The sequence below is a fragment of the Nipponia nippon genome, unplaced genomic scaffold, assembly GCF_047370975.1.
Source record: "Nipponia nippon isolate SJK-2023a ecotype South Korea unplaced genomic scaffold, ASM4737097v1 scaffold_6, whole genome shotgun sequence".
In the NCBI taxonomy this organism is placed as follows: domain Eukaryota; kingdom Metazoa; phylum Chordata; class Aves; order Pelecaniformes; family Threskiornithidae; genus Nipponia; species Nipponia nippon.
In genome coordinates this window covers 4,773,278-4,788,494 of record NW_028262380.1, presented here as the reverse complement: position 1 = coordinate 4,788,494, position 15,217 = coordinate 4,773,278, and the positions used below count along the sequence as shown (strand labels likewise).

At 38.6% G+C, this 15,217-nt stretch overlaps 1 protein-coding gene across 4 annotated transcripts in view; it reads right to left on the bottom strand.

Annotated features, from left to right (window-relative positions):
* CTNNA2 (catenin alpha 2) overlaps window positions 1-15,217 on the bottom strand; it is a 510,643-nt gene that overhangs the window by 115,377 nt on the left and 380,049 nt on the right. For all 4 annotated transcript variants that reach the window (XM_087736026.1, XM_087736022.1, XM_087736023.1 and 1 more), the window contains one exon: window positions 7,417-7,497. In XM_087736026.1, coding sequence (XP_087592152.1) covers window positions 7,417-7,497 — 81 coding nt within the window. The remainder of the gene's footprint in view (window positions 1-7,416; window positions 7,498-15,217) is intronic.

Here is a 15,217-nt window from a genome sequence, read left to right as displayed (position 1 = left end):
GCCTGGCTCTTAAGCTTGAAAGGAAAAAGATTATTCACACAAACCTACCTTTAGGCTCCTATCTTTTGGGTGTCTAAATTAGGAACCTGTTCATGACTCCCTATAGACAAAGAAAGATGAGCTTTTCCAAAATACATCCTTGAAACCCCAAACCACCCTCTGCAAGTGAACTCTCTATTGATTGTATAGAAAACTGAAGGAAAACCAGCTTGCTTATATTATCACCCAATTTCCATACTTGACATCAGCTGGAGAGAATTCTCAGGGTTCTCTTTTTTTCTCTTCCCCTGCCCCCTCAATACAAATCTTTATTTCTTTGGGTGTGCTGTTCAGCTTCTCAAAGGAGCCGAAAGGAATTGGTTATCTAATAAGTTTGATTAGAATTGGGTTCACTCTTTTCTTCTGAAGATCTTTTAGTTTTCTTTTGCTTTCTGAGCACTCATACTTCCCTTGGGCTTATATCTTAATGTACAGATGCTGTGTACCTCTTAAGGCTGGTACAACACAGAATACCTAAGCTGAGACAGCTTCACCTTCAGAAGAAACTTTACTTTTCTGTGTTTCAGATTATTCTTGTAAAACTGGACAGTAACTCTTGCTTGTCTTCATAGAGCATTTTAGAAGGGAGAGAGGATAAACAAATCATAAGTCACACGTCAGTAAATCATGATTGAGGGCAGCAAGATTTAATTTCTAGGTGCTGCTGGCCCTCCTTACAGCATTTGACAAGTCATCTGGTCTGTAGATGAGACAGTAGCTCGGCTGCAAAATGATGATGATAATATTTCCTCTTTTAGAGGGGGGTCCTGTGTTTCCTTCAAAGCATTTACATACTGTAAAGAAGCAAGCTATTCACATACTTGCAGAGACAGAGATTTAAGTCCACAGACCGAAAACATTATATAAGTGTCTATCCATCACATAATTTGCATTATATCGGTTAGATGTGACAAAATCTGTTCCAACGGAACACATTTTTTTAGTTTTAGGTGTCCCTTTAGTCTAATTATATGAGCTAATATTAATGTTTTTTTATTCTGAGAGTCTCTCTAGAGTCTACAACAATTTTTGGCAGGTTTCAAAGTGCTAAACAATTTTTTTTTAACCGCAAATAGCATTCATAAACAGCAGCGATACAACTTAATCTAAGTGGAAGTGACTGACATAAAGAGCAAATGGAGATAGTCTGCCTCTCAAGAGCTAGGAAAGAAAAAGATATGACAAATAAGCCTAAGAACATTATGAAGCCTGTTATCTAATTCAAACTGTTGTAACCCATATTAAAGAAAGTACACTGAATTGCGAGTACTTTCAGAGACCTAGGAAGGAGGTAAAAACTGAGCATGATCAAGAAGTTCTCCCCAAGATCTTTGTTTTACCAAATTTGCATGAATAAGTTACAGGAGGTATTTGTCTCATCAACACTTAACCTTTTAAAAGTTTGACTTGTAGCCTAATAGAGCTACTGAAACAGTACTATCAAGGACTAAAAGATAAAGGGTATAATAACTGTAGCCGTGCAATTGAAGGGAGGCATGTTAGAGAATATGGCTGATAACAGACTAATAAATACCATGCCTGTAGTCCACCAAGTCTCTTACAAAGGTATTTGTGAGAGCACAGCTTAGCACAAGGACAATGTAAAAGAGCAATCAAAAATACATGAGGGTCATGTGAAAGGATGTGTTAACTACATAGAATCATAGAATGCTTTGGGATGGAAGGGACCTTTAAAGGTCACTTAGTCCATCCCCCCTGCAATTGGCAGGGACATCTACAACTCCATCAGGTTGCTCAGAGCCCCGTCCAACCTGGCCTTGAATGTTTCCAGGGATGGGGCATCTACCACCTCTCTGGGCAACCTGTGCCAGTGTTTCACCACCCTCATCGTGAAAAATTTTTTTCTTGTGTTCAGTCTAAATTTACCCTCCTTTAGTTTAAAAACATTACCCCTTGTCCTATCACAACAGGCCCTGCTAAAACAGGCCCTACATGATATGATACATAAAGAATTGATTAGAGGTATAGAAAGGGCAAACATGACTTGGAGATAGAGGTATATATATATATATATATAAATATATATATATATATAATTTAGGGTGCTGCAAACTATGTAACTGAACAAGTTTGAGTGTGTGGCTGATAGAAGACACCATAGGACAGTCATTATTAATATTAGTTTATACCTAAACAGCTAAACCTGATCCTGAGTACCTAAAAGTGTGTCACCGTTGCTAGGGTGCTAGTAGTGGCTACTTGGAAAAAGCAGACACAGAAGAAACAATTGATATCCTAACCTCCATTAATATTCATAAGAAAGAGGGATACAACTCATCCAACCCAATACGGAAACCATAGAAGTGCCTGTCTTTCACCTTTGAGCCTACAAAGTAGCTGAGATTAAATAATCAACTTTTAAATGACAAACCACAGCTACACGTGAAACCCATTCTTGGAAAATCATGTGGGAAAACAAGCTACATGTCACTGTAGAAATCATAGTGAAGGGTTTATTTATGGATAATAACATGCTATAGTTATACAGTACCAATATAACTAGCAAAGTAGCACAGTAGGCGGTCCTAAAATTAAATATACCATTGAAAATTTGGAGTGTTGTTGCAGATAACAGAGTAAAACAGAGCAGGACCATAGTCTTGACCATAAAGGCTTTTGTTTCTAGACTGGTTTTCTGAGAGAATCAGGTTCATTACAGTAACTCTGTCCATTTTTTCAAATACATTTTAATCTGTTAGCCAATTTTAAAACCACCTGACAGACAGAAAAGGTCTTGAGGATGCTAAATAGCTGAAGTTTGATGAAAAATTGTCTGGGTAGGAGAACAGTGACCTGAATTAGAGTCCTATAGAGGGAAATTTGTAATGTGAAGTAGGAGCTGGCTGGCCAGCGTACCAACACAGGTACCAGCTGGCCGACCACCATGCGGGTACCAGCTGGCCATTTGGCAGAGGAGGTGCCAAAACCAGCCTCACATCTTCCTGCACTTCACCGACCAGCCTGGGGTAAGAAGTGAGTGACAGCAGAAGAGGTAGCAGCAGAGAGGAGAAGGATGGATGTGAGAAAATGAGAAGAAATATGAAAATCAGAGACCACGAAAACAAGCACAGGTATTTCAAGTCCAGAAATGATGACAGCTTTCCATATTCAAAATCACCATCCTAGCTACGAACTGTATGTGGCTACTAATAGGACGGTGATGTTATGTTGCTTTTTGTGGTACCTGCCCAACAGGTTCAACTGGATTACACCCAACAACACGTAGCCTAATGTCACTAAACAATAATCAGATGACAAAAACCACCTTTTGATACTGCACACATAGACTTAAGATATCTAACGATAACATTAATCTCTATTAGACATCTGCTCCATTAAAACAAAAGCCCAGGACATCAGTCTAAACGTTCAAAGTATTTATCGAAATGCAACTGGTAACGTTGGGACTTTCCGCTTCACATTTCCTATTAATACATTTTATAATAAAGTTTTGTTGCCTAAAACTGCAAGGAGAACCAGAAATCCTACTTTAAGAAAAACATGGTACTTCTTAATTTTTGCTTTATTCTACTTTGGAATGAAACCTGGAAATTTCAAAATTATCGAAACACCTTAAAATGATGGAAAACATTATTGACAATTCTATAAATATATTTCTAATTTTCAATATTTATTTATATGTATATATTTATATTTGAAATGCAAAGCTGAAATAAACTACTAACTTTCAAAATTAAAATTTGAAACTACTGAAAAAAATCCAAATGTGACTTACCAACACTGCCAGGCTTTTTTTTTTTATTTTCAAAATTAAGTTTCTGGCTAATTTCTGATGCTTTTCAGTTTTAAAGAAAGTGAAAAATTTTCTGCTGAGTACTTATTTCATATTGTATTTCTAACCAGCTTTAGTAATGACATAAACCTAAGTCTGCAGGAGGTGGATGAATTGGCCTTAACAGCTACATGAAAGCATTATTTCCAGTATAAACTGAGAATTGCTGGTAAAAAATCTTCCTATTTCTTTACAGTTCCTTCCACTTGGAGGCATACAAAGTATTAGTCTGGCTTGAATGGACAAAAATTAAGAACTGTTTTATTTCAATCTCCTGTATAGAATACTGCAGACAGGCTGCTCTGTTAAAATTTATAGCAGTACAGATATCTGCTCTTTAAGAGAAAACTAATGGTTTTGGTTATTATACCTTGCAGGGACACCGACTGCCTCATACAGATTGAACAAGCTCAGCTGATCAACTGGAACAGGACACCAGGCAAAGAGGCGGTGGCAGCGGGGCAGGAGGCAGCGGCGCTAGCAGGTGGGACACCAGTGGTGGTGACAGCGGAGCAGCTGCCGCCCTGCTCATGCAACTCCGAATGATCTATAGACCGTGTTGGTCCTTGCTAGGCATCCAGCTTGTGCGCTAGCCAAATTCTTTGGTGTGTCCTTCCTGCTTATCTGTGTTTCAATGTCACCGCAGAGTTGCAATGCTTGAAATACTGTGTGTGCTTGCTGCTTTACGATTAGCTGTAGTATTTAAACTATAGGGTTAGTATTTTTTTTTTCACTATGGAGGTAAAACAAACAAACAAAATAACTAGCATCAACAAGCACCCTGCTGCTGGTCTAGCTTGCTGTACTACACAGTGAAAGATGCTCTTGTTTAGCTTTTAGGTTTTGTTTTTTCTATGTTTTTTTTTTTTTTAACGACAGACTTGCATACTGCGGGTAAATAAAGACCCCGAATCCCAATTGTGCCAACTGGCACAACTTGTTATCAGACACAGAACTCTGTGCTTTTCCCAAATTGTTCAAAATAAAGTAAGAAATGGCAGCAGTAAGCTATGGGCTGGTGAGACCTGTCTGCTTCCAAGAACTTGTTTGGTCTGACTTAGGTTGATGTTCTTACTGGCAGTTTAGATTAAGACATATAATTAGATCTCCCTAATAGTTTTCCAATGCCCAGGAGAGTTTAAACGGTGAGTATAAAAGATGTAATTCCATCAGAATAGGAAATATTGATGTGACTGTAAATTGTGAGATGGAATTTTAGCACCGTGTATCCCAACCACAATCATTTCACATATCTGCGTGTTCTGTAGATAATGAAATATTATCTCAGAAATAAAGAGCTAAGTAACCTGGGGAGAGAGGGAAAAATCAGTCTTAGATGGTTGAATAGTGAAGCCTTGCAAGGGAGCCTGACTACCAAATGAAATATATATACCTTCTTCATTACCAAAGCATCTTTTGTAGATTGTCCAGTTTTATGGTGATAACATTAAGCTTCATAAATCTGACAAGCAAAGCTGCTTTAAAAGGGATTAATTAAAAACAAAAGGCATTATGGTATTCAAAGTTGGTTGTCTCTCCCATGATTTAGCCCAAAATAGAAAAACTGAAATAGTATTATACTGCAGTCTCAGCTGTGGTTCATTTCTTCTTAATCTTCAAGCCCCTCTCCCAGCCATTAAACTAAGCCCCCAGTGACATCCTCATATTCTGAAATTTAGCAGGGGGTGTATAGGCAGGTCTGTCTGGGCAGACACGCACATGTATACTGTTGATTATGCATGTGATGAAGCAGAACATTGATTATGATTCTAAAGGATAATGATTTATAGTCAGAATACACATTGTTGAAAGCAGAGACTCCATCTTCCTCTCCGCTTGTGCAAAACCTAGCACAATCATGATCTAATCTTGATTAGTTTACTAGCAACTGCCACAATTTAATAAACATTATACCTACATGATTAACTTTCATAAATATCAGAAACTACATTAAAAGCTCCATCTCCAATCAGGAAAATATTATATGTGTGCTTCACTTTACCCACATACAGAGTTCCAACCTTTCTGAGATTGAATTCAACACCCATGGGGCTGAATATACACAAGAAGCAGACAGTTTATTAAGAAAGGTGCCAGTTTTGTATCACGTTTCAGAGTAAATTTGGCTTTAGAGATGAGTAATTCAGGCAACTGCTGAGAGCCTCACACAGAACAGCAACTCATGTGTTAGTCTGCTACTTCCTTCAAGCAATAAGAACAGAGGTGGGAGGCAACACATGGTACAAGCTCCACTGCAGAACCTAGGATCCCACAAATTTGGAGGTCAGAACAGCAGAGATCTTTCTTCTGTCATTAGCTGAGCAACAGATGTGATGCTAGGCTTTATACAGGAGAGTCAGTGATTCATATTGTCTGTAAGTCCCTTGCAATATTTTTATTATTTGGAGAAATAAGCTCTGAGAATACGATCCTCAAACACGTTTGCTGAAAGTTAAGGAAGAGGTGAAATGAGCTGAGTTTTAGCAGTGCAAAGCACTGATTTCAAAATGCCTATAGGGGCCACACTTTCTGAAACTATCATGTTGCAAATAGGTATCTGAAGATACATTTAAGTCCTTACTTGGTCTTGCAGATTTATGGATTTTGGATCATTTGCACAGAGGCAACTTTTGATTGGCCAGGTAGAATTTCTTTTTTTTTTTTTTTTATTTTTACAGAAAATGAAGAATTGGGATCATCTCGAAAGGAGAAAAAAGAGGTAAAAAGAGGCAAGCCCTCCTGCTTTAACTTTAAAAGTGTAAAGAGAAACCTACAGGGAGTTTCTCCCTTTGGTTTGCCAATCTCCCTTCTATTCTTTTCAATCTCAAGCTTTTTGAATAAATCTTTCAGTCTTATTACCAATCACAATGATAAATGTAATACAAAAAAGTCAACCTTTATGGTTTAAACTATGTTTTACAGTTATAGAATCATAGAATCATAGAATGGTTTGGGTAGGAAGGGACCTTTAAAGGTCATCTAGTCCATCCCCCCTGCAATGAGCAGGGACATCTTCAACTCGATCAGGTTGCTCAGAGCCCCGTCCAGCCTGACCTGGAATGTTTCTGGGATTGGGGCATCTACCACCTCTCTGGGCAACCTTTATTTTATTATTACTAGCCTTCTCTGTATCTTTATAGGATCTTTATTTAATATGGTACCTCAGAAGTTCCCTTTGAAAATATTCTGCTCTTACAAACCTTTTCGTATTCTGCTGATCGTTCCTGTTATTTCAATGAGAGTATTCAAATAAATACAAATAAGCACATATGCCACTGTTTTTATGACTGGGGTTGCTGTGTTGCAAAGGCAGTGAAGGTCTGGCCAATCTGCCTACCCTCCCACATATTAAGACCATTGGGAGTTACACTTGGAATATGTTTCAATCTCCCTTTTTTCCTCAGGAAATACTACTCTTTTGCTTAATGTCACCTGTAATGTAGTGTCATATCTAAATAAGGACACAAATTCTTTATACCTCTACAGGTGGCAAAACCAGTCTGAAGTTGAAAAGCAATGACTTCCTTGGAAAATCAAGAAGCATTATAAAAAGCATAGATTACCTGTCTTCGAAGGTCTCGTGTTTTCTTGGTCATCTTGTCAATAGCAATGTTGAGTGGGTCCCCCTTCTCCTTCCTTCCAGTCTGTTAAAAATGAAATTTTAGAGTTAGAGAAAAATACTCCAGAAAATATACACTTTAAAAAAAGTAGTACAGATTTATCAAAGGAAATCTGTGCATCTCTTTTTGTTTGCTTCCATCAAGTTGTTATTTCCAATGTAATGTTGTTAACATGTTTACGTGCGGGGGGCATAGCAGATTATTTTAAAACAATCCTAAAATGATAAGAAGAAAGATTAAGGTGACTCACTGGAGAGTTCAGAACTTTTCCACCAATAAATTATGTGCATATATTATAGCCTATACTCCAAAAATCTGGCAAGACCTTTCACTATAAAACGAATATTAAGAGTTTCTAATCTCCACCCTGCCAGGCACTGGGAATGTTAAACATGATAATAAGCAGCAACACAGCTTGAGGACAGAAGGAAAATGGTCCCTATGCCTGTAACAAGAATCATATTGGCAGACATTAGGTGCAGTATAAAGAAGAATTCCACTTAAAACACTTTCCTGCAGGAAGTCTCAAAGCAAAAATCCTCACGAAGATTAAAAAGGGGGGAAAAAGCTTTTTGTGGCTCATAACCAATGAAAAAAAATACTTTTTTAGATTCAGTGGTACAAAAAGCATTAAGAGACTTTGTCAGCTGTATTACCTTTCTCTTACGAGAAAACTGCTTCTCTAAAGATTTGTCACATCTCTTATCACATTGAACTCTGTTTGATAGCTTTTCATCAAGAATCAAAATGATCTTCCATTCTTTCTGGCAGTACTCTTTCCTTCCCAATGCTGTTTTCAAATACTCCTATTTAGAATTGTTCCTTGCATATGATTAAGACTGATTTTCTATTTCCAGCTGAGCCTAATAGCATACATTTCTGGGAACTATTGAGAAGTCACTTCTGGGGTGGGATGGGGATTAAACATACCCTTTCAATAACGATCTCTCAAATGTGCAGCACTGTTATCAGCTCTACGTGGCCACATTGGCAAGTGGCCTGTGTTCCAGTCTTCTGCTTTAAGCATTCATTCTAGGGAACGCCTGCTTTCTATTATTGTCTGTAATTCTAATTATGATACGAGGCCAATGTATTTATGATCATTTAGATATCTGTAAAACCCATCCCCTTTTTTTATTTAGAAATTCAAACACAAAAATATCAAGTGCCACCAGAATTTAATATAAAACATAAATTTACCTCTTAGGTTTTTAAAAAGAATCCATTACAAATTCTGGAGTTAATCATACAAATTGACGCTAGAAAATAGAGAGAGAAAGTGTTCGCTATGGTACAAGAGGAGGCATCTGTGTAACCCGCTGATATTTTTATCTCACTTTTCTTGTGTTCGTCCTTTTTCTGAGTTCTTCTGGTCCCCAGCTAAAGAACCACGGCTCTTTAGCCTAAGCTATTGCAGCACATGCTTTTAGTTTTAGATGCCCTGAATTCAGTCCCTGGTATTTTGTCCAAGACAGCAGCTGTCATATGTGCACATAATCTATAGTTTTTCAAGCTGAAATTCCACAATAAAAACGAGGCAGACCTGAGCAGATAAGTTTGGGATAGGAAGCCTCTCCTAACTGTCGAAATGGTACAATGGGGACTGCCAGATGAGCTAGTCTCAGCCAGGTTCCCAGTCTCTTAGACGACAAAGCCATATTCTAAGAAAATTTTCAATTACTCCAGCTGTGTGCTGTGTACTAGCTGAACTGAGTATCCTTGGTGACATTAGTGTTCTGGGATGCTTTATTTTCCCAGTCAAATAATTCAATTTCTGTAATATTGTTTAAGTTGTTCTCTTCCTTCTCATTGTTTAAGCTTTAATGCATTGGCTTAGAAAGATACATAACCACACAAAATGTTTTAAGACATTTTTTGCTGGGGTAAAGATAACCTTTTTTTCCCCATAAAATCAGGGAATAATTCGCTACACTGCGCATATTGTAGTGAATATTAACACAACGTGAATAATCAAAAAGTAAACACCATGACACTTAAGCCTACACTGGCACAGTATTTTACAGCTCTCAAACAAAACACCCAGTTAACAATTCTTCTTCACTGATCCCATGCAGGGCAGATGTATTTTGTGTTCACCACTGACATGCAATGCCAAGCACTTAATGCTTGGAACCCATTTAGGAGGTCAGAAAATTGTCCTGAACAGGAACTTGAGACTTCTTCCAGGGCAGTCAGCTACAGGATACGGTGACACTGAATGACTTAGGCATCCGATAAACTGCACTGTTTAGGAGCAAAGGCTCCTGACATTCCCTAAATGGTCACTGAAAAAAAGTAGAAATTTTGAGATTGACTTAAAAGTTTGTAATTTACGTTCCTAACCTGGGTGTTTTGTATTGCTCATTGAAGGAAACCATCACTGACAGTAGGCTCATGGTAGCCTACATCTAACACCCCTCCTAAGCCTCTCTTCAAATTTATCCTGTAACTTGCACCAAGGGCAAGTCCTTCCTGACCAACCTAGTGGCCTTCTATGATGGAGTAACTACATCAGTGGACAAGGGAAGAGCTACGGATGTCATCCATCTGGACTTCTGTAAGGCCTTTGACATGATCCCCCACAATATCCTCCTCTCTAAATTGGAAGGACATGGATTTGATGGGTGGACTGTTCGGTGGATAAGGAATTGGCTGGATGGTCACATCCAGAGGGCAGTGGTCAATGGCTCGATGTCCAGATGGAGAATGGTGACGAGTGGTGTCCCTCAGGGGTCCGTACTGGGGCCAGTGCTGTTCAATATCTTCATCAACGACATAGACAGCGGGATCGAGTGCACCCTCAGCAAGTCTGCAGATGACACCAAGCTGAGTGGTGCAGTTGACACGCCTGAGGGACGGGGGACCTTGACAAGCTTGAGAAGTCGGCCCATGTGAACCTCATGAGGTTCAACAAGGACAAGTGCAAGGTCCTGCACCTGGGTTGGGGCAATCCCCGGTATCAGTACAGGCTGGGGGATGAAGGGATTGTGTGCACCCCTGAGGAGAAGGATTTGGGTGTACTGATAGACGAAAAGCTGGACATGAGCCGGCAATGTACTCTTGCAGCCCAGAAAGCCAACCGTATCCTGGACTGCATCAAAAGAAGCATGGCCAGCAGGTCGAGGGAGGTGATTCTGCCCCTCTACTGTGCTCTGGTGAGACCCCACCCAGAGTACTGTGTTCAGCTCTGAGGTCCTCAATACAAGAAGGACATAGACCTGAGAGGGTCCAGAGGAGGGCCACAAAAATGATCAGAGGGATGGAACACCTCTGCTATGAGGAAAGGCTGAGAGAGTTGGGGTTGTTCAGCCTGGAGAAGAGAAGGCTCTAGGGAGACCTTATCGCAGCCTTTCAGTACTTAAAGGGGGCTCATAAGAAAGATGGGGACAGACTTTTTAGCAGGGCCAGTAGTGATAGGACAAGGGGTAATGGTTTTAAACTAAAAGAGGATAGATTCAGACTAGATATAAAGAAGAAATTTTTTACAGTGAGGGTAGTGAAATACTGGCACAGGTTGCCCAGAGAGGTGGTAGATGCCCCATCCCTGGAAACCTTCAAGGTCAGGTTGGACGGGGCTCTGAGCACCCTGATCGAGTTGTAGATGTCCCTGCCAATTGCAGGAGGGACGGACTAGACGGCCTTTAAAGGTCCCTTCCATCCCAAAGCATTCTATGATTCTATGATTTTTTAAATCATAGTTTTAAATTACATAAACAGTGTCCCTTAAGGTACATCCTATTGTGAAGCACACGACAACTGGGAATCCTTCTGTGACCCTTAGGCCACACAACACAAACTGTCAATATCCATCTGGCCAGCCCCTTCTCCCTCCCAAATAGAGAAAAGCCCGTTCTATATTGCTTACCAAAAACGTCCCTGCTCTCTGCAATTGCCCAAATCACGCCTACATGCTGAGATGCTAAATGGCATGAACCAGTCTGTGCTGGAAAACAGGCTACCAGCCCAAGTGGACAGAGATCCAGTTGAGCTCTCTCAGTGGTAATACTTTATTAACACATATGAATATGGATGAAGTCATAGAGACACTTCTCATGTCCTGCACAGTTTTTACTTATCTGGGAATTTTAAGTGTCCTTCACCTATTATAAAATGGCTACCGCCTTTTAATCTGGATACAAAACTCTTCTTCTCTTTGTGATTTCAAAGGAGAAATTTGTTTAGTAAATCACATTATTGAAAAATAAATAGCATGGCATGTGATGTTACATAGCTTCAGGCAGGTCTGTCAAACACCATCTGCTCTGTGCTGAAAATATAAGTTTATTAAAGTTTATTTATTTAAGTCCTTAAATACTCTTATATTAATGTTGCTCTGTGATAAATTTTTGGCCTTCATTCCTAGAAGGCATAGAAAGGAATTTAGTGGTTTCCTGTGTTTCTGAAAAAAAATATAAAGCTTGGTATTGAGCCTTATAGCATTTCTCTGTTAATCTTTTTCTGCAAAGGGAAGAAAGATACTTTGGAGGTGGGATAAAAAGGAAGCAAAAATTGCTGCTGGCATTGGGTTAAAAGGAGAAGGAGAAATGCACAGAATTCCTTGAATGCCAAAATACTGGTATTCAGAGTTCCTGTGGACAGAATTACATCTATTCATGGTGTAACAAGGAGAACTCTGTTACAGTAGAATATATTAATCAGGTTCCTGATTTCTAGGGACGATTAACAGCATGTGCATATTGTTTTTATTCAAGATATTTTCAAATGATTCTCTCAATCTGTGTTACTCCCATCCTAGTTTCGTTAGAGATTTGATTTTCCCTGCCTGTTTGATTTCTTCTCAGTTGATCAGGATGAGCTAATTTCCACGGGCTCCTGAGCAGGGGCTGTGCTGTCTGCAGAGTCCTCCGGGTCAGGAGTGGGTCTTCCATTGCACTTCTACCCCAAGGCTGCAGTATCCCTCCCAGATCATGCAACAAAAGATCCAGCTCCCTGGATATATTTTTCAAACATTTTGAAGACTGATTGGCCACCTGGCATGAGAAGTTGAGTAGTTTTTCAACACATCCATGTCTGGTTAGTGGAAGAAATCTACGTACTGTCCTTTTACTCTAGAAAATACCTACGGTTGCAACCACTGTCAACAATATTACTTGAACAATAAAACATACAGAACACGATGACTGCCTTCCTTATATTAAGCAAAGCCTATGAAGCTTCACAGTTAAAACTGCATAATATTAAGGCAAGCACTTAGTTAAACAGGGAACTTCAACTTCATTTAGTTAGGAAGGGAAATAATAACAAAAAGCACTTAAGGATGGTAAGAAATTTCAGCATTTGTTAGAATGACCTCTGCTAAGATATAGCACTGTTTTTCCTTTTGAAAAAAGACCTTTTTCTCTCCCTCTTTTTCTTCTTTTCAGGAGCTGTTCACAGTTTATACTGGTGGAGTAAAATAAAATTCTCCTAAAATATTTTTCACAACTATGAAGGCTATTTATATCCCATGACTTGCTCATTACAGAATTCTGTTGATCAGCATGAGGTGCTTAATAGGACACTCCTTTCTAACCCTGGAGAATATCACAGAATCAAGACACGAATGGTCAGGCCAATCAGCCTGGAGACATAGCGCATTTTGGATGAGACAGAGTCAGCCTTGGAAGAGCATGCTCCAGACTGGAACTGTGTTGTTCGTTTTGAGTAATTCCAAATACTACCAATATGGAAACGATAAAGCTGAAATTTCAGCACATGAAACAGATAAAATTGCTACTACCAAAATTATTATTATAAAGAGGGCTTAGATATTATGGTAATGAATATCATTATATTGAAAATTTAGGATTACTTACAGTTGTGTGAGATGCAAACCCATTATTTTGAGCATATTTTAAAAAAAATTATAATCAATGACAGACGAACATGGCTGACAATAGTGACCTATTAAAGAAGGGGATGGCATGCCAAGAAACACACAAAAAGTGCAGCAACTGCAGACCTACAACATAATGTCACATACAAAAAACCAATGTGTATGACAATTAATTGAGAGATGTTAGAGAGCGCTATTGTCCTTTTTCTTTAGAATTCATAATTTAGAAGCCCAGTGGTTCAATTTACCAATAATGATAACAACAACAATAGTAATAATAGTAGTAGTAGTAGTAATAATAATAATAATAGCCTAAAAATGTGTAAGAAAATTTGGGACCACTGTTTTCACACATTCCTCTGTCTTCTCTGCTGCTTTAGCTATAAGCCAAAATACCTGGGAGAGCTGTCTCCTAACAAATTACATGTTGCATGTCCAAGACTTCCTCACTGCCATTAATCGAGTAATTTAGCCTCCAGGAGACAGGTGGAAAGATTATCTATTGATCCAAAAGCTACCAAACCTTGATATACCTTTATATTTTCATCATCCCCTAGGTAGATGGTTCCATTATTTACAGTTTATTCAGAACTTCAATATCACAATGTTTTATTAAGGCGTAAATTGCTGCTCAAAAATATATCTGTCCTAATATTTTATTTTAAATGTTGAACAACATCACTCTTTAAAAACTATGCTCATGTTCAATAGCCCTTTTAAAAGTGATGAAGAGAAGCTTAGTACTGAGAGGGAAAACATTTTGAACAACAGACATAAGCTGCATCAGTGCTTTTAAGCAGAAAGCTAGGTTTAAACATACCAATACATACTCTCCTTCTGACAGGTTAAGAAGACTAATTTTGGGTCAGGAAAAGGCTAAACTATATATCCTAGCAGAAGTGAGTAGAGACTCAATTTCACTGGAAGTTGAAAATCCTAGCTATTCGCTGGGGAGATGGGTCAGGAAAACACATTTTAGAAAATCTGTATGGTTCCTCTATGGATGAGCTGAGAAGACTTCTCAGGATAAATAAATTAAAAAATGAATGGTGTGAACATGAATTACTGTTCTACTCATCTCAGTGATTTCATCCAAACTTTATGTTTATTCCTATAAATTATTTTAGTTTTTACCATTTATTCTAAGTAATTACATTGGAGGTTCTGCAATCACCTGTTTTCCATCTTCAATTTTGCTAGAGAATCACCTCACATGGAATGAAAATTTGTACGTTCCCTTTTCCTCTTAATCATTCATTTTTTTCTTGAGGGGAAAAAAAAGAGAATTCTTCATAAATGGGGGAAAAAAAGGTTGCTCAGATATCCTTTTTCTACTCAGGCCTTTGTTTACGCAGTCGCAAAGGAGAAAGGTTCAGCCACCACAGAGAAAGGACAAGACAAAAAGATCCCCGTATGTATTCTATCTTGCCGCTTTGCAATAAAACACTGAATTACAGGCTTTCTTCACGGTGCTTCCACAATACTACTCAGATCTAGAATGCCATTCACTAAATAACCTGCTCATAAATGTATGTTACGGACAAGAAGTTCTCCTAAAATAAAACAATTGCTTTCAGCAGTTTTTAATTACCTTACAAAATTGTGACCAGACCACAGTGAGTGTAATTGGTTCCAGTGTAGGATAAATAATCACAACCATGCAGAAAACTGGGTAAGCCACATCCCTGCAATCCCAGATAGGAAATAAAGTCAATAAAATAGAAATGAACCATGAGCTGGACACGATATCAGTACCTGAGGTGCGCAAATCTTGGCCTTGGCTTGGATCCAAGCAAGTTTTATCTAGTTCTGTAGGCAATTAAAACTAAGTATGTAATGAAATAAAGGGATTATGAAAACTGAATATGTAAGTGGTTGAAGAAGACTCTCTTTTTCTATTTTATGTAT